General features: G+C 32.3%; 4 protein-coding genes across 5 annotated transcripts; all 4 read right to left on the bottom strand.

The window, feature by feature from the left end:
* Positions 1–1,840: 1,840 nt before the first annotated feature.
* LOC11429650 (lysM domain receptor-like kinase 3) lies at positions 1,841–6,038 on the bottom strand. 2 transcript variants are annotated; one of them, XM_024785112.2, is made up of 11 exons: positions 5,309–6,038; positions 4,372–4,405; positions 4,232–4,263; positions 3,794–4,104; positions 3,449–3,538; positions 3,176–3,269; positions 2,937–3,088; positions 2,752–2,846; positions 2,504–2,636; positions 2,224–2,325; positions 1,841–2,134 (listed from the first exon to the last, which is right to left on the bottom strand). In XM_024785112.2, the coding sequence occupies exons 1-11, from the start codon at positions 6,009–6,011 to the stop codon at positions 1,970–1,972; spliced, it is 1,911 nt and encodes a 636-aa protein (XP_024640880.1). In that variant the 5' UTR covers positions 6,012–6,038; the 3' UTR covers positions 1,841–1,969. The 2 variants fall into 2 exon arrangements, with proteins under 2 accessions (XP_024640880.1, XP_003616950.2); XM_003616902.4 differs by having other exon boundaries at positions 4,261–4,268; positions 5,309–6,037.
* An 826-nt stretch (positions 6,039–6,864) lies between these two features.
* LOC11432279 (lysM domain receptor-like kinase 3) lies at positions 6,865–11,034 on the bottom strand. Its single transcript, XM_003616900.4, has 12 exons — positions 10,283–11,034; positions 9,432–9,465; positions 9,327–9,334; positions 9,009–9,170; positions 8,729–8,922; positions 8,428–8,517; positions 8,177–8,270; positions 7,920–8,071; positions 7,740–7,834; positions 7,512–7,647; positions 7,278–7,376; positions 6,865–7,130 (listed from the first exon to the last, which is right to left on the bottom strand). Exons 1-12 carry the CDS (start codon positions 10,968–10,970, stop codon positions 6,966–6,968), a joined length of 1,917 nt encoding a protein of 638 aa, XP_003616948.2. The 5' UTR covers positions 10,971–11,034; the 3' UTR covers positions 6,865–6,965.
* A 6,026-nt stretch (positions 11,035–17,060) lies between these two features.
* On the bottom strand, positions 17,061–18,483 carry LOC11420872 (inactive protein RESTRICTED TEV MOVEMENT 2). Its single transcript, XM_024785114.2, has 2 exons — positions 18,080–18,483; positions 17,061–17,890 (listed from the first exon to the last, which is right to left on the bottom strand). Exons 1-2 carry the CDS (start codon positions 18,187–18,189, stop codon positions 17,428–17,430), a joined length of 573 nt encoding a protein of 190 aa, XP_024640882.1. The 5' UTR covers positions 18,190–18,483; the 3' UTR covers positions 17,061–17,427.
* A 436-nt stretch (positions 18,484–18,919) lies between these two features.
* On the bottom strand, positions 18,920–22,149 carry LOC11434226 (uncharacterized). Its single transcript, XM_003616898.4, has 4 exons — positions 21,992–22,149; positions 20,675–20,820; positions 20,471–20,547; positions 18,920–19,943 (listed from the first exon to the last, which is right to left on the bottom strand). Exons 2-4 carry the CDS (start codon positions 20,758–20,760, stop codon positions 19,150–19,152), a joined length of 957 nt encoding a protein of 318 aa, XP_003616946.1. The 5' UTR covers positions 20,761–20,820; positions 21,992–22,149; the 3' UTR covers positions 18,920–19,149.
* Positions 22,150–22,662: the final 513 nt, after the last annotated feature.

The following is a 22,662-nucleotide window of genomic DNA, read 5'->3' as shown; positions in this document are numbered from 1 at the left end:
CTTACCGTTGACTTTGACTCTAGACTAGAGTGAAATAAAGAAGGAAAAAGGTGGTAATTGAAAAATAATTATATGAAGGTGATATTCTCTGTAGTTTATATTATGTTAGAGTCACAAAATGATAACAGGGCCTTTTGAAAAAATAGCGGAAATTAAGAAAATTGAAAATGATAATAAATTTATTTGTAATTACTATTATTTTTACAATTTTATCCTTTAAAAAAGCAGGTTAGTGTATGTTTTCAACATAATATTTAATGCTGATTGAAGAAAAATATATAAAATAAACAGGGGTATGTTTGTAAAGAATCAATTAATGTACATGAAAATATCAAAAAGTTCTTATAAAAAGTAGAGCTGTCAAAACGGGCCGGCCCGTATAGGCCGGCCCGAAAGCCCGAATAAAACGTAGGGCTTGGGCCTAAAAATTGCAACCCGATTTTTTTTAGGGCTTTTTAGCTCGGCCCGTAAAAGCCCGTAGCCCGACCGGGCTTACCCGTACGGGCCACGGGTAGCCCGGCAGCCCGCGTAAAAAAATTCAGCTCGCTTATGTGTGGTGTGTTTTACCCAATTTTTGCTCTCTTGTTTAACCTTTTTCATGTATTTCACGAAAATGTTTAACCTTATTATCTTAGTTTAACCTTGTTTAACAGGTTCACTTAGTTTCATTAGCTCGCTTACTGTAGCATATTTCATTGAATTTTTTAGCACTTTTTCCCTTATTTCAAACTTGGGAAGTATTATTAATTTCAGAATATGCTACAGTAAATCATTTTAGTGCTCATAATATCTATACTCAGTACTTGTTGAGTTTTCAAATAGTCACTTATTTGTTTTGTATAATTTAGAGCAAATTGTTTTCCTAATCAAACTATACCAAACTTATTGCACATCAACAACTTGTTTACTACTAAATATGGGAAAGAATTTGACACTGCAATATCTGAACTTCGTCCCAATTCAGGCGTTAACCGCACTGTGAGTTATCTTTAGTTATGGTTTCTCGTTGAAAAACACCAAACAATTTGCACTGGAGTATCAACAATTGAACTATTGCTTACTGTCATTAGTATGTATTTTTAGACTAATCTACTTCAAACTTCATAGATTGCGCAAGGACAAAAAAATATATATATGTGGGCTGGCCCGTTAGCCCGGGAGCCCGTATAGGGCCAGGCTCGGGCTCTATTATTTCAGCCCGTATTTAAACCGGGCTTTTTAGCCCGGCCCTAAAAAGCCCGAAGCCCGTCCGGGCCAGCCCGAAACGGGTCGGGTAGCCCGCTTTGACAGCTCTAATAAAAAGAGACAAAAAATATTCTCAAAAGGGTTTTATATTTAAGGAGGGAGGTAGTAGTAAGGTTAATCCTATTCAATATAGGAATTATATTAGCGGCGTACAAAATCTTGTTCCCCTGGCCTTGAAGTCAGATTTATTAGAATTTAAATTATATTTGTTCTTCTCTTTCATTGTGTATTCATTTTAGGGTTAATATGTCTTTACCCTCTGTAATATAGGTCATTTTCGGTTTTCACTCCTGTAAAAAATTTATTTTGATTTACCCCCTGTAAAATATTTTTGTTTTGATTTACCCCCCAATAGGCCAAACAAAATCCAATTTTTTTTTTTCAAAAAATTTTCATTTTTGTTTGGCCTATTAGGGGGGTAAATCAAAACAAAAATATTTTACAGGGGGTAAAGACCTATTAACCCATCATTTTATTATCCATGTTTAAGGATTAAATTAGAGTAGAGTCCTATTCTAGACTGGCCATAACGTTAGAAAATTGATCTTAAAACTTAAAAGGATTGCTCTCCAACACAATTTTGCTCAAATAGAGGTTGGTTAAAATGATGTTGGTCTTCAGTATTAGTATATCTTTGTAGGTAATGTAGCAGTATATCCATTCCCGAATTTGTTTTTCAACAGAACAATTAAATGTTGGTGACTGCATCATATAGTTTGTACTACTATTTTCCAGACATTAAATTTAAAAAAGCTGGATTTTCATAAAAAGATGAAATATTCCAATCTTCAGTTGTAGAAGTTAGTGTCATAAGAGCAACCACAATCGATCTCATACTTGGACGTAGTTGTGGATCCCTCATTGTACATGCTTTTGCTAGTTGTGCCATCTGCAAAGTCGAAAAAATGACCAAACCTTTATTAATGTTGAAACCATTATCATCAAAATAAAATAAAATTTCTTATACACAACTGGTACCTTGCAAACTGAATCAATTGAGTAGTTATCTCCAAGTCTAGGATCCACCAGATTTTTTATACCTTCTGTTGGATCTTGGTCATAGCCAAACACTTCATCAAACTGTCAAATAAATTAACAAAAAACTTAACAAGCAAGAAAGGAAAACGTTTCATTATGCTTGCTTATTTATGTAAGTAAAATTCCTATTGATATGAATAGTGATTTGGAACTTTTGTACAGTCTTAACAAACATCATTTATCTTTATGTAAAATTATTAGGATGCCAGTTGAAAATCACCACAGCCACAAGCCCTGTTACTTGAGGACCATCATTGATTACAGCTGCTTTAGCAGAAATAAGTTCATACAGAACAACACCAAAGGCGTAGACATCTACTTTCGGAGAAGAAGAGACACTGCCACATGCGTATCTGTAAATAAGGAAATGGAACCATCAATCTTACAATTACGAAAAATGAACTCATTTTATCTCAAATTATATATTTTACGGCAAAGTACAATCCATTGAAGAGAAAAAGATCATACTCCGGTGGCATGTAACCGAATGTACCCTCTGCAACTATAGTTGATGAAGTTGAATTTCCAACATCAGCAAGCTTGGATAATCCAAAATCTGCAACCTGCGGTGCAAAATGAATAATAAAGAGTTCACACCATAATCCCAATAAGAAAAACAGTGAAAAAAAAAGAATCTGTAATACGGCTTCTACCTTTGCACAAAAGCTTTTGTCTAATAAAATGTTCTCCGACTTTATATCGCGATGGATATATACAGGTACTGTATGTTCATGAATATATTCAAGACCTCTGGCTGAATCCAGCGCAATTTGCATCCTTGTAGACCATGACAAAGGTTCTCTTTCTGGTAACATTTTTTACTTGATCAGAAACTTTACAATCACATATTCACATCGGTGCGGCATAGATATTTTCATTGAGTTTATCTCACCTGAATCGTGAAGATTTTGACTCAAGTTTCCATTGTCAATGTATTCATAGACAAGGAAGAGAAAACCTTCAACACAATATCCAATCAAACCTACCTACATGGTCACAAATAGGTTGATAAAAATAAAAAAAGTAAAAGATAATGGTATAAAACAGTTTAATATAATCCAAGAATAGAGCAAACATTGAACAGTCTCACATGATTAGAACTTTTTCTTTTCAATTCTAATTTCTAAAACAATGATATTTAGTAATAGACACATAAACTAATTACCAAGTTCAAATGATGAACAAGAGTTAAGACTTTCAATTCAGCGCAAAATTCTTTTGATGCCTTCATCTTCATCTTCTTAATGGCGGCTTTCTGTGTAATAGGAAAGGACTTATTTAGTACCAAAACAGAAACATTCTAAAACGCTATATAGTAGGATTAATTGGAATTCGTTGGAAAAATCATGATTCAATATGAGGTTCATGTCCAAAATAGATCGACACACAATAAGAATTTGCACCAATTGAGTTTAATTTTGTATCAAATCAAGTTATGACCTGCAAGTATCATAAAGTACTGATAAGTAAGAATATACATGTAATTGAGACCATGCATAGAATAACAGACCTGTCCTCTCAGCTCTGCATAGAAGACTTCTCCAAAACCACCTTCACCAATTTTATTAGCCATGCTGAAATTATTTGTGGCAATCGATAGTTCTTTGTATGAAAATTCTTCTGATTTTTCCACCATAATGCTTGCGATGTTGGTACCAATTTGAGCTGACTTCATCTTGGAATCATCCAAAATCAAATTTTTCTCCCATGTCTTCTTATTCTTCTTCTTTAGATAATATTTAATATACACAAAAAATAACAATAGTAAAAGCGCTGCTAGTACTCCAACAGATATTCCAGTAATAGCCACAGTTCCTAGACCTGCTCATGTAGAAACTATAATACATGAGATGAAATAACATTGGCATTATAACTTTGACGATATCTTTACCTTGGCTTAGATATAGACATTGATATCAAACTTCAGCAAAGACAATAATCAAATTACCAACTTTTTGCAGGAGTAAGAGATCAAACCTACTGTGCTGCAAAAGAAAATGAAAATTTATTATAATGTTTTTTCAGATAATGTCAAAAAAATTAAAACTTGATGTAAATTAACATGGAGAATAAGTATAGAATTTATACCTCGGGTGAAGGGGCAAATAGCTTCCATTTTGATCTGTAAAGTGAAAGGACGAAAATTGAGGCAAACCCGACTCTAAAGTAATCAAATAAATAAACGCACAAGAACACAAAGATTGATTACAGAGTTCGGTCGATTGCTGTGAAGAATCATGGGATGATAGGGCCATAGATCATACTCACAGGAGAGAAAGAGAGCATAGGAATACACATTGAGATAAAAGCTCATTAAGGAATCATATATTATAGATTGATAAAAGATATTGAATTTTGTACACAATAATGTTAGTGTTATTAATAGAACCCAGCTGCACAACTAATTGAGTAACTAACTCCTAACTAATTCCAAATTGACTAACAATAACAAAACTCTAACTATCCTAGCATGTGCTACACCTTGGACTGCAGTCGCAGAGTGACTGTTGTCTATTGTAGTTTTCTATTATGCAATGGTTACGATTACATAGTACAAAACTTTGTTTAATTATTGTAGTCAAGATTACAGGTCTACCTTAATCTGTCGCCCCCCGCACCCTCTATCCCCTCCTAGTTGTATCACAACTAACAAATGGACCAAGCCCAAAGGGCAGGGGCTCTTGCTTTACTCACTCCGTCCGCTTTGCTACTATTAGAGATAGTAGTTTTTGGTACTTAGTGGTGGTGCCTATATATAGATGTAATCACCTCATAAAAAGGTCAATTTTCTCATTTGCAATATTACTCATTACCATCAATACAAAAGTTTTCTAACTTTCTCTCAACTTCATCTATGGAATATAACACATTCAGTCCTAGATATACTTATTGACAAAATCTAAAATCAGAATAAGCAACAATGTGTACTAATGTGCTATTTCATAAACCCACTTTACAGAAAGTACAAAATCCCCATATAGAGTTGAAATCAATTAAACCATGACAGAAAAATTAAAAAACTAACCTTTCCCTGGAATAAAAACAAGACCACTTCCTTTGCTGAAATTAACACCAGGGTTGTACCTCTGCAGCAACTCAGCCTCAATCTCTGCACCCTTAGCAATAGACTCCAAAGTGTCCTCACTTCTAAGTGGATATGTGATGAACAATCCATAATCCATAGAAACCTCTTTATTCCCACAAGAACAATTAACAGTAACTTTAATCATTGCAAAATCAGGAATATTAGTTGGTCTATAAACATTGAAGTTTTGCATCCAAACATCAGTAGTCAAATTTGAAAAACTCTCTTCTGCAACTGATGTATATGTTTCTCCTGGCTGAAGCTCATAGAGAAATGTATAAGCAAGAAACTCTCCATTGATGCAATTACAAGGGAAGGGAACATTCGCCCTTTTGTTTTTGTCGTTGTTGATGATGATATCTTGAGGTTTTGAAAGAACATTGGATTTCATAATGTTTGAAATATATGTAAGGTTGGAAACATGGTTTAAGGTGTATGACGCTAGAGCTAGACTACAACCTTCGTTACACTTTGATTCTGTTGAAGCTATTAACAAGATAAGAACTATGAAACTGAAACTGATTTTCATTGAGTTGAATATAACAAATGGTTTTTGAAGAGAAGAAGAGAAAATTGAAGTTTTTGTGTTAGTGTTAATGAATAAATTAGTGTAAGAAAGAAGATAAGACAATATTTTAAGCATGTGTGTAAGAGGTTGCTAATTTCCGCGTAGTGTTAGTGTTGTCGTCATGACATGAACAGACATTCATGTTGGCAACTTGACATGTTGGTGTGAAAAGGGACCCACACATCCACTTTGCCTTTGAGTTGACTTTGATACAACTACTGGTCCATCCTATACTTTGATGGCCCACATTTTAGTCTATGTTTGGAAATTTAGATGGAAGGGAAGAAATAACTTTCAGAAGTGAGTGGTAAATGTTGAAATCTTTTATCTTATGAAATATCTGGCAATTAAAGAATACATTGTATACAGTGAACAATGCCTTTAGGATTTGTGTCCAAATAGTATTTCTTTTTGTGTGTATATACGATGATAATAATAGTCATTAAAAATTCATATATGTAAGTGGAGGAGTCGGGATTTAAATCTCTATCACAACATTTGATCTATTAATTTTTTAAATCGTGTACAAAGACACGGAGTGGTATACGTTATATTTTCCAAATTTAATGAATTTTTTAAAATAAATACGTTAACAATGTTTGCATGAGATGATTTGAGTTTCTTACAACTTAAATAGAGGTCTGAGATTCGTACTCAACTTTGAGAATTCAATAATTTTAAAATTCTTAAAGGAGTGTTTTGTTTCTCATTCTAATCCTACATAAACTCGGGAAAATAGTATACGGAGTTGTGCGCAAATAATACTTAATTTACACTAAAATTTTCATAATAAATATACATGTGTTTCTAGGAAAAAAGTTCAAAAAGAAAAGGAATCCTGGATTCTCAAATTCTTGAACTTATCCTAACTAAATTTTGAGATTAATTTTATAAAAAGGAATATTTCCTTAAAAAAAAAAAACAGAGGTGCAAATAACAATACCCAAAAACTTACTAAAGAAAAGCCATTTGGTTATTTTTAATATAAGGGTATAATCCCCATAACATTTGTATCCTAAATTCACATTCCTATCTTCCAGACATTAGATTTACAAGATTTGGATTTTTGAATATAGAAGTAATATCCCAATCCTCAGTAGTTGAAGTTAGTGTGGTAAGAGCAACTACAACAGAACTCATATTTGGACGTTGCTGCGGATCACTATTTGTACATACTTTCGCAAGTTGTGCCATCTGCAAGTAAAAAAATTGGTCAATATTGCTTCAATCACTATGATTCTAAATTTTCAAGAATGATATCATTAAATATAATATAATTAATTGAATTTTGAGATTTTTGTTGTTTATATTTGAAACTAAATAAATGGAATAATATTCTACCTTGAATACATGATCAATTGGATAGTTATCTCCAAGCCTAGGATCCACCAGTTTTTTAAGACCTTCTATAGGATGTGGCTGATCAAAAACTTCTTCAAACTGTCACACATGTCACCAATAAAATTAAACATAAGAAATTAACAATATATACATAGTTTTAAATATATTTTCTAATGTAAAAATCACTAGGCTGCATTTTGAAAATATTATTAATAGTAGGGAGTGAAGAATCACCAAAACTACAAGGCCCTTTAAATCAGCACCAGAATCTTCACCCATTATTACAGCTGCTTTAGCAGAAATTAGTTCATAAAGAACTACTCCAAAAGCATATACATCTATTTTTGAAGAAACACTACCATATGCATATCTACAAGATAAGAAAATGGTGTCATTAAATTTTTGTTCTGGCCTCAAATAAGGTTCTTTCACATAAAAAGACAAGCATAATTTTCATCATACTCTGGTGGCATGTAGCCAAATGTGCCAGCCATATTAACAGTGGGAACTGATGAAATTCCAGCATCAATCAGCTTGGTTAATCCGAAGTCTGCAACCTGAAAACAAAATAATATAAGGTCTCTCAGAATTATCCGAAAAGAAAGGTAACAAGCTGAAGAAAGTTATTGAAACAGATTGTACCTTTGCACAGAAGTTTTTGTCTAATAGAATATTTTCTGACTTTATGTCGCGATGAATATATGTAGGGACGGTATGTTCGTGAATGTATTCAAGACCTCTGGCTGAATCCAGAGCAATTTTAACCCTGATAGACCATGACAAAGGTTCTCCATCTGGAAACATTTTGACTTGATCGTTATATTATATAATCATCGTTCATTATAATCATATTAATGCATCAATACTGAACATAGATATTTAACAAGTTCTTATATTACCTGAACTGCGTAGATGTTGGCCTAAGTTTCCATTATCAATGTATTCATAGACAAGGAAAAGGGATCCCTCAACACAGTATCCGATCAAGCGTACCTATAAATGGTGATCCATAGATAAACATATATAAGTGCTTATGCATAAGCTATTTATTCAACTACAGATAAAATAAAATCAAACTGATTTCATTTAAGTTATAAATTGTTTTCATTAGCTATGCTAGATAGCTTATGGATTAAGTTTCAAATATTACCAGGTTCACGTGATGAACACGCGTCAACACCTTCAACTCAGCAAGAAATTCTTTTGTTGCTTTCATGTCCATCTTTTTTATTGCAGCTTTCTGTGTAATTAGAGTTAACTTCTTTATGTGAAAGCTATAAAAGGGAATCATTGCAGATATATCCTTAAAGCATAATTATATCTAACATTAATTTGTGGTGCTTGAAGTATCTATTTAGTGGGAAAAAAAACATCAAAAGCTCAAAATAAGTGAAGGTGGAAGATTTGAATTATTATCAAAAGTTAAACCTAACAATGCTATGATTACAAACCTCGCCATTCAGCTCTGCGTAATAGACTTCACCGAAACCACCTTGACCGATTTTGTTAGCCATGTTGAAGTTATTTGTGGCATTGGCTAGTTCTTCATATGAAAACTCTCCTGATTTTTCCACCCTAATTCCAATCATATTAGCAGGACTCGCAGAATCTGAAGTTCCATATGTAGCATTACCGGAGACTTCATCTGAAAGAAAGATGATAAATAAGCGTTCCTATAGTCTATCGTCCATCATGATCAACTATATTTTAATTTTCTATCTATCTATTTACCATTCTTAACTTGACCGAAGATCGCGCTGGATTCTTCCGAAAGAAATTCTTGCTTCCTTATCTTCTTCTTTCGGTAATACGTAACATAAATGCAAAATGATAATAGAATTAGTCCTGCTACTGCTCCAACAGATATTCCAGTTATAACTCCACCTGATAGACCTGATTATGTACAAAAATATATGTAATATGAGATGGAAGTAGATTAGAGTTCTACTTTAAGGATATTTTTACCTTGCATCTGATATGAATGCCAAACTCGAGTATAACAATAATCAACAATTCAACTTTTTGTGTAGTTTGAAGGTTGAAACTAACCTCCAGTGCTGAAAATGAAAATGAAAACAAGGCCATCAAGATTAGCATGTTATTAAGAGTATGAAAAATTATTTAACTTCATGTGCAAAGCAAAAAGGGAATTACCTAGTGTGAAAAGGCACATAGTTACGATTTTGGTCTGGAAATTGAATAGAAAATCAAATGTGAGGATAATGTTTCAAAGCTTATAGATCTCCATAATGAAGTTGAAGATACAGGCACACAACTATAAGCAGCATAATGCTAAAAAGTTACACACACCTTCAATGCATTTCTTATCATGTAAACACTTTGAATGCAGTACTAATCAGATTATTAGAAATCATTAGCATTTCTCCATACTAAGATTTATAGCCAAAACAAGCAATTAGGAAGCTTAAGTTTAAGAGAAATAAACAAAAATCAAGATTTCTCATTTATCTGGGATAGTCTACTTTTTATTCCTATTCAAGGTTATCATTGATTTTCTAGAGAATCACGATCAAATGTGACCTCAATGATGGCCATATTTCAGTCGGAAAGACATAAAAAAACTGTGATGTAATGGCTCAAATTGTGATTCTGGACATTTCAAAACTTAGGTTAGGTGCTTTTCGTGTTCTTCACTTAAAATGTTCGTAACTGCCAATGATTTCCTCCAATCTATAACTTTCTCTAAGTTTGTTATAACCACAGAAATTGTATGCTAAGTGAAGAATACTACGAAAAGCACCTATAAAAATACACTTAAGTTTTGTCCTTTTCAAAAACCATGATTCTTTTTTTTTTTTTTGGTACAAAAAAAACCATGATTCTATATAAATTCACAAAAATCAAAAGTAAAATAGCAAATACCTATTACCCTTTAACCAATTTAATACATACTATAAGAAAATCAATCTCACAGTATGTACAAAAACATCATGAATTGATATCAAAAGACCAAAACATATATAGAAGCAAAAATAAGAAAGTACCTTTCCCAGGAATATAAACCAAACCACTCCCTTGACTAAAATTCACACCAGGGTTATACTTTTGCAGCAACTCAGCATCAATTTCAGTCTTATTAGAAATCAATTCCAAAGAATCCTCAGGTCTAAGAGGATATGTAATAAACAAACCATAATCCTTGGAAACATCACTGTTCCCACATGAACAATTAACAGTAACATTAAGAGTTCCAGTATCAGGAATATCATTTGATGGATAGCTATTGAAATTTTGCAACCATTCAGAAGTAGTCAAATTGGAATAATTGTTACTAGCAACAGATAAATAAGTATCTTTTGTAGCAACTTGGTATTGAAATATATGGCCAAGAAACTCATCATGGATGCAATCACAAGGGAATGGAACATTCACTCTTGTAAAAGATTGGACAAAATCTTTGTTTGTTATTGTGTCTGTGTTGTAACTAACAATATCTTCTGGTTTTGTAACAAGGTTTGATTGCATGATGTTTGAAACATATGTGAGATTTGTATCATCTTGTAGATAATAGGAAGCTAACGCTATATTACAAGTTTTGCTACATTTTGATTCTGCTATGAAGGATTTAGAGGCTAGTAACATGAATAAAAATGATAATCTGAATTTGATTGGTTTCATTGTGTACAGTATAATAGGAACATAGGATAAGAATTTGGGTGTGTGATGAATCATAGTGTGCTAGGAATAATACATGTTATGGAAAATGGAAATATGGTTGAGTTGAAAAAAATTATTTTCATATTAAAGACTTTGGAAAAATATATAATTTTCAGAGAAGAGGTTGATGGTAAAACTAATTTTTTATAAAGTTGAGAATAAAATCTCATGTGTTAGATTTATTTTTTTTGTTTTATTTTCACTTCTGTCACTTTCTCTGCACTTGACTATCATAAAAGATTCTTAGGAATATTATATACAATCTAACTAAATATATATTTTAAAATAACTTGGAATAATATTCCCATAAACTAATGTTTCTTATGAATTGTTTGTATAAAATCAAATAAACTCCGATTAATTTAGATGGAAAAAAAGCATTAATTAATCTGGTAGTTAAGGTGGTTAAGGGGAGAATTTTTCAAATGGATTTATTTATAGAGAATACTATTTTTTTAAGTGCATTATTGTTGTTTGACAAAGCCAATTTTCAAATTTATAATTTTATAAGATCAAAATAGACATGTATGATAACAAATTTTTCATATGCATCGGCAAATAATGACAACAATTCAGAATCAATGACTTTGTACGTAACTCTCTTTTATATTAATCCCTTTCACATTCCTTTAACATGCCTCTAACCACAAGAAAAGACAATTCTGGCATTTGGCATTCCTCTAGCAAGTGCAAAACTTGATGATGTTTCTTATCATTGGGATATGGTGCTCTTTTTCTCCCTTTTTTCAAATGGATTTATGTCACTAGCAGCTAGCGCCAGTAACAAGATTGATTTTTCATGATAAATAAATAAATAATTTATGGTTTACAAAACTCTAGAGGTTTGTGCTTAATTGAGTCCATTATTGGTCACTCTTTACTTATCAAAGGTCAAAAGTCAAACCCAAGTATGAGATTGACAATTCGCTAACAATGTTTGAATTTGATATGAGATGTAATGAATTTTTTTTTTTAGAAGTTGAATGGATGTTGCATGGAAGAAGATGAATTCCAGTTCGAACAAGAGATTTTGGGAAATAAGATAACCACATCAAAGATCAAAATATAAGACCAAAATGATTTTTTTTAAATGAAAATATTAACTTGTGTCCTTAGAGCATCCACAATGGAGATTCTCATCTTTGAGGTTTTAAATGGGTCTCACATTGACACATCACTTTTTAATAATTTTTTAATAATAGTACCTAATAGGTACTCAACCACTCCAATAGAGACCCTCTAACAAAAGGTCTGATCGGGATCCACCAATATTATTTATTTTATACACTATCTATTTTAATACACTTTTTAATTATTATTATAATAAAAAGGTAACGTGGACCCATTTAAGAATGACGTCTTAATTTAGACCTTGCATCATTTAAGACCCTCAATTTTTTTTTCCACAATAGGGTACCTATTAGGTATCATGTCTTAAATGTTTAAGACTCTTCCATTGTGGGCATAAGGTAAATATCTTAAAATATAATTAAATAATAAATATGGTATTTAAAAATAAGTTTTTAAGATTTTAAAGTTATGAATGCACAATTTCTAAAGTTATTCTATATTTAATTTCTTATCTTGTGCCTTAAGGCATAAGCTAAAAAGACCCTTTTTTAAAAGATAGATGATGAAAGTGAATCTCCAGTAAAGGATAAATGATCAATAATAAAGATGATGTAAGTTGATCTAATAATGTTAAATTGAGATATTTGAATGTAATCTCTCAAAATTTTAGGTTTGATCATATCTCCCGATATCAATTTTGATGAATTGGATTGTAACTTTAAATAGAACCCAGCAAATAAATGATGTGATTTGACCGACCTGTTGAATACGTTGGAAGCAACTCCCTCGATGTTTCCTGTTGGGACTAAAACAATACTCCCCACACGACAAGTTCTCCAATGATATGATTAATACGCTCCCCTCTCTCTTTTGTGAAATGTTGACAAAATACTTTTCCTACTTTATGCTTCTTTTTCTCTCATAGACTAGCATGAATTTCTTCATGATGACTCAGATCAGACCTCCCTAAAAACAATTATAGTCAAAATTAATTTTCATTCCTATTTTTACAATAAAATTTTGAGTTAAATATATGTTTCATCCGTATAAAATGAAGACCTTATAAGTTTAGTTATTACTTCTTTCAAAAAAAAAAATATCATCCCTTAGTCTGTTCTTCAAATCCATTTGGAATGATTACTCAAAAAACAAGTCTATTTCTAAGGTAGACTGGCACCACATGTACATTATATTTTTAATCCAAAATTATAAATATATCTAGTTTGACCCCTCTTTATATAGTATTATTGTCTTCACACAGTCTATTTATTAAACTACAAAAAATTATAAAACTAAGAAGGATCCTAATGAGTGTTCTAAGAGCATTAGTTAATAAATCAAAAGAAGTGGTTTTTTTAAAAAGAAGTTGTTATAATTATTATATTGATACAAATAACGCTTATTTTTAAGATCAAAATTTCTTTTATGAAATCTTTAACCAATTATCTCATAGCATATCGTTGGTTATATTTTTTATACTCTGCTAGAAATGGACAAATATTTTTTTAAAAATCAACATTTTAGGACAATTATAAATATAACTTGTATAATTTTCGCACGCTTACGCGTTTATAAAGTTTTATATAAATTTTTATGATATAACTTGACCTCACTTATTAAAATTTATGGATCCGTCACTGAAGGTAGACATGCAAGTTGTGTAAAAAAAATAATAACTGATACAAATTAAAACCTTAAATGATTTTCCTGAAAGTACAACACAATTGATGGTCGCATGGATGTTGTCTCTTTGAGTCCCTCATGGGTTGTAGTGGGCCACCTCCCTTATATTGTCATGTCAACTAAAAAAATCCATTAATTAATAGTTGTACTTTAAAAAAAATCTTAATTTATAGCAGTGGTAAAATATGTTATTCGTTTTTTCAAAGTACCCTCCTGAACTTCTAATCAAACTCTGCTACTTCAACTTTATGCTTAATGTGTATTACAACTTAAATTTTAGGCTTAAATGTGTTTTTGGTCCCTTAACTATTTATTTGGTATCGCTTTGGTCCCTTAACTAAAAAAAAGATTATTTGAGTACTTTATATTTATCTCTGTTACCTGTTTTGGTCCCTTCCGTTAAAAAAATTCAAAAAACCGTTAGGGTTTATATTATTCATCTTCTTCCTTCTCCTTCCATCATCTTCTTCATGATATTCATCATTAAAAACACACCAACCCAGAAGAAGAAAAAAATCACTTTAATTTACCAAACAACAATTTTTTTTAAATCCAAATCCAACCTCTTCAAACCTTTCCATGTCCAAAAATTCATTCTCTTGCAACCGTACAACCAAATCCTAACCTTCACCAAACAATCCATTCTCGAACCAACAACAACAACACTTGATTATAATTTTTTTTTATCCTTTAAACCCATAAAGGGAGACTGCACGAGAGGGAGAGTGGGAGATCGAAAAGAAACGGAAGAATGGAAGAGAAAGGGGAGAGAGAAGGCGGCGGCCGGCGTGAGAGAGAGTTTGGTGAAGAATTGCAGGGAAGAGAGAGAAGTCAGAAAATTGAAGATCATTTGGGTTTGAGATTCAACGATGATTATTCATAGAAGGAAGCTTTGAGTTTGAGATTCAACACATAAGAGGAAAGATTGAAGGATTTGTTGATTTGATGAAGAGGATTTGGGCTTTGATGATGATGAAAAAGTTTTTTTTTTTCTGGGCTGGTGTGTTGTTGATGATGAAGATCATGATGAAGATGATGGAAAGAGAAGGAAGAAGATGAATAATATAAGCCCTAACAGTTTTTTGAATTTTTTTTAACAGAAGAGACCAAAACAGGTAATAGAGATAAAGATAAAGTACTCAAACAATCTTTTTTTTAGTTAAGGGACCAAAGCGATACCAAATAAACAGTTAAGGGACCAAAAGCACATTTAAGCCTAAATTTTATGTTTATATATTATAGTTGTTTTAATGACCCACCTAAACTATTTTTTTCTTGTTCGTCGGTGGACGTTTGTATGTGGGGGGTATGTGTTCAAATCCACAATTCAACACTCCTTTAATTTGAGGTATGTGAGTCTAGCTAGTACACTCACTACTACACTTATGTGTTTTTGTAACATTCACCTTGCAACACTTACTTTTTGTTTTTGTTTTGGTAGATAGACGAAATGGCAAAGCCATTATAAACTCACACACATAAGTGGAGGTACCGGGGTTCGAATCCCGATCATGGCATCCAGCCTAACAATTTTGGCATTTTGCCAGTTGAGCTAGGACTAATATAGAGATTTTTTTAACATTTTTTAATAAGTGTTACATTGGTAACACTCTTTTTCAGTACTGTTAATATTACTAACTTAGTAGTGTTTATATCCGAACACATTTCTATTCCACTAAAACAAAAAAAAACATTTCAACTCTCTCTCTCTCATGTGTTCGAACTAACCTTCAACTCTGATCATATCGAAGATGAAGCAAACGTTTGAACATGGCCGAGTCTGAGCACAAGTGAATTTTCAAACCATCAATTCCGTATTCGATTTCATCTTCGATTTTGTATTTGCATTTCATCTTTGATTTCGTATTTGATTTCATCTATGATTTTTTATTCGATTTTATCTTCAATTCCATATTTGAATTCATCTTTTCATATTCAATTTCATCTTCCATTTCATATTTGATTTGAGCTTCGATTATGTATTTGTTTTCATTTTTGGTTTCACATCTCCATTAGCTATCTTTGCTGAAGGTATTCTCATTGTTCTAATGCCTTGTATTTTTTTTTTCTTTCACTTTTGTTTTTCACGTTGTAAAAATGGTTGAGATGAAGTGTGAGTTTTGTGTTGCGTTGGTTCTTGTTTTCATTTTGCTTTTGTTTTGATTCATGGTAGAATGCTTGTTTTGTGTTCGATAAAATGCTTCAACTAAACTTTATGACACAATGCTTGTTTTGTGTTTGATAAAATGCTTCAATCAACCTTTATGGTACAATGCTTGATTTTTGTTTGATAAAATGTTTGAACTAAATTTTATTTACTTCTCGAATATCTGTAATGTGATTCTCCAGCATCTATGCTCTTTAAATGTGTTTCAATTCTGCAAAACGAACTTAATTTTTTGTTCAGAATGTGTAACACATTATTTCTATTACAGCAATAAAACTCGCGAATAAATCATATATTCAAGAAATAGACGCTACGTCATCATACAAAATTCAAAACAACATGCATGTCTAAAAATCTTAACATTCGCAGCAAATATATAAACCATATACTTCAAAACATACATGCCATGATATCAAAAGTACATCAACATAAATGTTCTCCAAGTCCCAACAATGGGTAAACCTCCAACATGAATAAATAATCCAAACAGATAATCTAAACCAACATAAACAGACGCCTAGATCAGAGCCTATCCTAGACCCTACTAAACCGATACCGGAGATAGCTCCCGATATCCAACCAAGCATCAATCAACTCACCGGAACAACTAATCCTGCACAACGTCTACCCATCCATACAGACAGGTAGGCGGTCAAAACCACTGGGGGTAAGTATTACATCAATCATAATCCACATAACAGTTAGACATGAATAAAACAATTCAAGTTCCAAATAATTGACATGAATAATTAATCTCAATAATAATTCACAATGATAAATCCAGATATCACAACCAATCACTCACAGCCACAAGTATGTCAATTATTCCACATTTAGGACTCATGAAACAAAATGATATGTCCCTAAACATGACACATAAATGCAAGTGGTACCGAATCACCTCAAGGTCGTCACCTTCGATGCAACAAAAACATCGTATGTAATATTTCACACCCGTCTTACATAATCACCGAAGTAAAAGAGCTCAACCCTTTTACAGCTACAAGACTCAACATGATTATGATGCATGGACATACATGCAAAGACTCGACAATGCAAGACCATCTCATAATATTAACAACAATATAAAGGACAACCTCCAAATATATTGATCATTTCCACAACATTTGCATCATCAAGAATTTACGTCTACACAACATTCAAGTCATAAATCAAATAAGAGTCATCATCACATTATCACCATAATCATTAATAATCATCAACCCCTTTTCACATGCAGATATAATTAGAAACCTTAAACATTCTTTATTCGTATAATTATTACACATGCAGATAATTCTTGTATCAATACCGTACTTATTGACATGATAACACAATTGAGTTGAAATTAATCAATTACAACTCTTGGTTTTTGTGTCCTCCTCAAGAAAAAAAATGAATTAATTACATTCTTAACATAGAGACCAAACAGCAAGACCAAAAACACAAGCACCAACAAATTAACCAGCTTCTTCTGCTTCTTAACTTCATCAACCAAACCACATAATGCATTCACATATTCTTGTCTCTGTCTTGAAACCATTTCCATAGTCAATGACTTTTTTCGTATACTTTTGATGCAACTTTGTTATTCACATCATCAATATCTTCTTTTAATTCCTCAGCTTTACCTTTTCCCTTCCTTTGAGACACTTCTTCAATTTCTTTGTTTGGTTCTTGATGTACTACTTGTTTTTTCTGATCAGAAACTTGAGGAGCAGTGTTTGGTTTCTGAGGAATTGTTGCTGGTTGCTGAGGCTTTTGAGGTTCTTGTTGTGTTATTGGTTTGGTTGGTGTTGGAACTATATTTTGTTGGTTGATGAGTTTTGGAAGCTTAATATATAAGATTCCAGCTTCAAATTTGGCACCAATGTTATTTGTATCAGAATGAGGTGGTATTGAAAATTCTTTGTGAAGTCGACGCCATTTTTTCTCATTCATTTGTCTTTCACCACTAACCCTTAGCACTCGGGTTGAGGTTACTTGAACCCTCAATTGATCCTTCTTAAATCCTACATGTGTTACCGATCATAGTTGTGTTATTTGAATATCAAATTCGATACATTGTATACTTATAGTTTTACCAAAAGAAAATTTATTGAAGCAATAATTATTGCATAGCTAAGTAATAAATTTTAATCTAACTTTATAAACTATATATTATATGAAAAAGGCACGAGGAAGAAAGAAATAAACTAACCTGGGAAGCATAAGAATTAGTGTGTCACTTGTATCCTCATGATCCCAATCAGAGGATGGTTCAAATTCATCATAGATACGATCAGCTTCACGTGTCTTTTGATCAAAAGACATTTTCTGCTTAATTGGTTTCTCTTTAGCTTTTATGTTTCTAGCAAAGGTAGCTTAATTTGTCTAAGCTCTTGTTGGTGAATGAAATGAAATATGGGGTTATGTTACGTATATATACACATTGATGGGTTGTATTTTCTTCCAATTTAGTTCTTCCTTTTCGTGTAAGGATTGATTTATGTCAAGGAAAATCTCAAATTGGGTTTCCCTGTAACAAAATATGTCTCTAAAGAATACCTTACTTATTTGCTAGGCATTGTTGAGTAACGTTCTTTCCCCACATGCATGTAATATTGATTAAGTTTGTGCAAAGTTGAGGATTTAATTTCCAACTGTTCTTTGGTGAGGGTTTTGTATTATTCTTCTCAATATTATCTTTAAACAATAACATATTCTCCCCGTTAACAAAGTTTGCAAGTCAAACTTTGAATATAGTATAGTATAGTATACTTGAATTTCTAAAGTCATTTCTATTTTACATCTTGGTGGGAATATATATAACCCTTCAAGGATGCTTAAGTCATTTTTTTTAAAGGAGGATGCTTAAGTCATTTTTGAGCAGTAAAAAATTATTACAGCATTTGATGAAAGAAAAAAAAAATCAACTGAGTTAATAAGGTGATATGATTAAATATCATGCCTCATTAAATTATAAACTAAAACATGATAGAACTATTATATACAACTATAATTATCTTATCTTGACTACCAAACAAGTTCTAATGGTAAGAGGTTTGAGCTGTCCAACTTTGACATCTATTTGAAGGTAAGTCCTGTTTCTAGGAGTTTACTTCCATAACAGTATGTATGGCATAAGTGGATACCATTTCAGGGAAAAATAACAAAAGACCAATCAATTTCAATATATTACTCTTATACATTAAGTTGCATACACAGTTAAAAGGCACAGTAACATTACAAGCTCAACTTCTGAATTCGATTTTGAGACAACAGGCTATAACTTTACCTCTTTCGTGCTTTCCTTCTTCTAGACTCCGTCTTTTGAAATTTCTTTCTAGAAACAAATTTACTCTTTGGTTTCAGTTTTAACTCAGGTGAGAATTTGTAATTTGGATCTCTCATTCGCGCTTGAATGTCCTTAAAAAACTGAATATTTAGCTGTTTAGGACCACCTTGTCTAAGTTCTTCATACTCAGGTCCCGAAACAACGTTTTCAAATGCTCCAATTAGAATATCTAGATCACTCATAACTTCCCATGCATTTGTATACCTCCCATCTGGACCTTTCTTTAATTTCTTCAAAGCATTCTCAACTGCAATCTTCCTTGCTTGCTTTCCTGGCGACAGCTCCTCAGGTTCTTGTTCGGCTTTCAAAAGTTCAGAGATGGTTCTGTATTTTGGCATTTCATCAAACTCGAAAATCTTATCTATGTACTTATCGCTTTTTTCATTTGGGTAAGCTTCTGTAGGAACATCGTCATCAGTGTCCATTTCATCCCCGGTCCACAATGTCTTTTCCTCATCACTGCCGGACCAAACACTTCTTAACTCATCACTGTCATCAGCATCAACTAGGTCAGCATGTTCCTTCGCTTGCTGCCTTGCTTTCCTAATATCTTTATGAAGTCGACTCTTTGAATCCTTTTCTTCATCACTTTCATCCTCACTTCCTGTCCATAGAGTGTTATCTTCATCCATTTCCTTTGCCCAGGTTTTCTTGAAGTCTTCATCCCCTGGTCTTCTACTCCCAAAGAGACCATATGGCTTCTGTGTACCACGAGCATACGTTCTCCATGCTGCAATTCAAATACATTAGCTAGAGGACCTTGTGTGCTAGATACAACATCAATTGTATGTATGAAGATTACAAAAGAAGCTTGTTGTCTTAACATTAACTTTTGGGTTTAATAAAATCAATTGCCATAAGATCAATACGTTAAAAAATTACGATCTTGAACTGTGTCGGTAAATCACATCACATCATTCGATGGAGAAATGGAAAGGAATGCTCCTATTTATTTTATTTGCAATGTTCGCAGAAAACATGAATTTGGTTCATGATTCTCAACAAAATCCTCACTAATGAAAATCATGTTAAATTACAACGGAAACCAGTAAAGGATATACATTGCTAAATCCTCATAACACAAGAAATATGAGGATGCATTTGAATGAGTTATGAAACAAATGCATAAAACAGGCTTTTTATTATATGTTAGACCAGGAATTCAGACTTCAGTAATGAATATAACAATTTATTAAGTACACTACCACAACCAGTTCAAGTCAAGTTAAAAAAAATTCAAACTGAAAAAAAGGTAACCTTGAAAATTCAGCAGAGAAGCACTATTACAACAATTTTGCAGTTCAACTCGACCTGAATCATAAAATATTTTTGACCTGAAAGAGAAACAAAAATGAGGCAGTTCATTGTCATGGAAAATGATCTAAAAGTCTAAAACCAACATTTCAACAAGACAAAAATGTCCAAACAGGCATCCATGACAGAATTGATAATAATCTTAACCTTTGTGAGAGTGGTAGCCAATGTGGTTTTGGAACCCTCATCAGAGACGAAAAAAGGCTATTGTAAGAGAATGATCTCCATCCCATAGAAGAACAAGATGATCTGACGCTAACCAATTTTTCTTAACCGTCAATCTTAAGCTACCCCTGAAGAGTAATCAATACAAACAAATTAAAAATAAATCCCAGGAAATCCATGGTACAATGTTTCATTATCAAATTAAAATAGTAAGTGCCATCAATCTGAGGTATGTTTGGATCAAAGGAGGAATATGAAATATTATATTTTAACATTGCATTCCTTGACAACTTTGAGCCAGTCACTTTTTTGTCAACTTAGTATAACCAAACTACTTTTCTTGTGACATTTGATGTATAACTTGAATTATTTTGAGTTTTGTATATGACGTATCAACTTATATTTTTGTTGTCACATGTTTTAACTAAAACTGTCATACTTCTATTAATCATCTATCTTACCATTCATAATAAGATTCGATTCACAAATAGATATTCTGATTCAAGATTTGAATATCAATTTCATAACTATGCAAAGATAAGTGTATCGAATCTATCAATGATCATGATAATCTCATCACTTGATATGAGGTAGAATTAGAGAATACTGATGCTTTTGTATGTTACGATTTGGGAATGATAATCCCTGTAACTTCTCAAGTCTCAACTAATCAAGAGAGAGATTCTCATTTAAGATCCTCCCCCTAGAGCAACTAATAAGGGGAAAAAATGGCCAGAAAATTAGAACACGAACTAAGGATTAAAGGAGTTGAAGAAGTTAAACGACCGGAATCCAAACCATCTATTATACTAGTATCTGTGTGGTAAATTATAAAACACTAGCTTATAGTCGGTGTTTTAAAAACCGGACTTGGTAAGTGCCATGTGGAACCAGTTTGTATCAGATGACTCGTTCGGAAAAAAAAATAACATCTAGGAAGCTCTGCTATAACCCAATTTCAAAAGCTCTACTGAAACAAACACCGGGCAACATAACCTAATTTCACAAACAAAATAATAAAAAGGTTTAAACGCACTGCACTTTTGGCCCCCTAACTTTGCACTAGTTGTGATTTTGGCCCCTATTAAAAAAAAAAAAGCCACATTTCAACCCCCTAAGTTTCATCCCTTTTGCAATTTCAATTTTGTTCATTCAAAATCAACCATTGAAGCTGTTTTGTTTATTTTCATCTATCTAAAGCTAACAGATAAGAAATGTTATAAAATGACAACACCTTATGGGATATGAAAAATGAGAGTTGAGTAAAAATGGAGAAAACGAGAGATGAGAACAAATTACCTTGTATGATGACGATGAACTAAACAGAGGAAGGAGATGGCGGCTGCGGCGAGGAGGTGGGCTGAACGACCGCGCGGTGAGGAGGTTTAGGACTTATTAGTGAAGGAAAATGAAGTTTGTTAGTGACAGGGACAGGAACACTAATGAAGTCCTTTACAAAAAAAAAAAAAAAAAAACATAAACAATCAATTTAATCCCAAAATTAAGCCCCTAAACCTAAAGTATGAATATCAACTAAAATGTCTCTTAACATAACGACTACCAATTCCATTTTAAAATAATTGTTCTTTTAAAATATCAATGAAATATTTATTATTTTTAAATTATTATATATTTATTTATTGAATTTCATCAAACTTAATCAGTCTATTAACTACAATGAATAAAGATATTTTAGTAAATGATATTAATTTTACCATTGAAATCAACTCAATTAATCATTTTTTTAAAAATCTTGCACAAAACTTAAAGATCTATTATTTTGTCCTCGTGAGCTACCCTCGGAGCATTCCGGATTATATAATCCGGAATAATGTTTTCTTTTGTTAACGGGTGAAAAAATGAGTAACAGATTTTTCTAGATTTTGTAATCTTGAAACTTCAAAAAATAGGGCACGTTACATGATATTTTCAGATTACATAATCCGGAAACCCTCTAAACACCCTTTTTT

This window comes from Medicago truncatula, chromosome 5 (assembly GCF_003473485.1).
Source record: "Medicago truncatula cultivar Jemalong A17 chromosome 5, MtrunA17r5.0-ANR, whole genome shotgun sequence".
NCBI lineage: Eukaryota > Viridiplantae > Streptophyta > Magnoliopsida > Fabales > Fabaceae > Medicago > Medicago truncatula.
The sequence above is the reverse complement of the archived record's forward strand: the minus strand, read 5'-3'. Positions and strand labels throughout refer to the sequence as shown.

Coding starts and splice junctions, on each gene's coding strand:
- LOC11420872 (XM_024785114.2), bottom strand. CDS start 18,189: ATGTCTTTTGATCAAAAGACACGTGAAGCTGATCGTATCTATGATGAA. Junction 17,891..18,079: donor ACACTAATTCTTATGCTTCC/CAGGTTAGTTTA, acceptor GGTAACACATGT/AGGATTTAAGAAGGATCAAT.
- LOC11429650 (XM_024785112.2), bottom strand. CDS start 6,011: ATGCTTAAAATATTGTCTTATCTTCTTTCTTACACTAATTTATTCATT. Junction 4,264..4,371: donor TATTTGCCCCTTCACCCGAG/GTATAAATTCTA, acceptor TTTGCAGCACAG/TAGGTTTGATCTCTTACTCC. Junction 3,539..3,793: donor ATGCAGAGCTGAGAGGACAG/GTCTGTTATTCT, acceptor CCTATTACACAG/AAAGCCGCCATTAAGAAGAT.
- LOC11434226 (XM_003616898.4), bottom strand. CDS start 20,760: ATGGGATGGAGATCATTCTCTTACAATAGCCTTTTTTCGTCTCTGATG. Junction 20,548..20,674: donor TGGCTACCACTCTCACAAAG/GTTAAGATTATT, acceptor TTTCTCTTTCAG/GTCAAAAATATTTTATGATT. Junction 19,944..20,470: donor TTCTCTGCTGAATTTTCAAG/GTTACCTTTTTT, acceptor TTTGAATTGCAG/CATGGAGAACGTATGCTCGT.
- LOC11432279 (XM_003616900.4), bottom strand. CDS start 10,970: ATGATTCATCACACACCCAAATTCTTATCCTATGTTCCTATTATACTG. Junction 8,072..8,176: donor CCAACATCTACGCAGTTCAG/GTAATATAAGAA, acceptor AAATGTTTCCAG/ATGGAGAACCTTTGTCATGG. Junction 7,648..7,739: donor TTTGGCTACATGCCACCAGA/GTATGATGAAAA, acceptor CTTATCTTGTAG/ATATGCATATGGTAGTGTTT.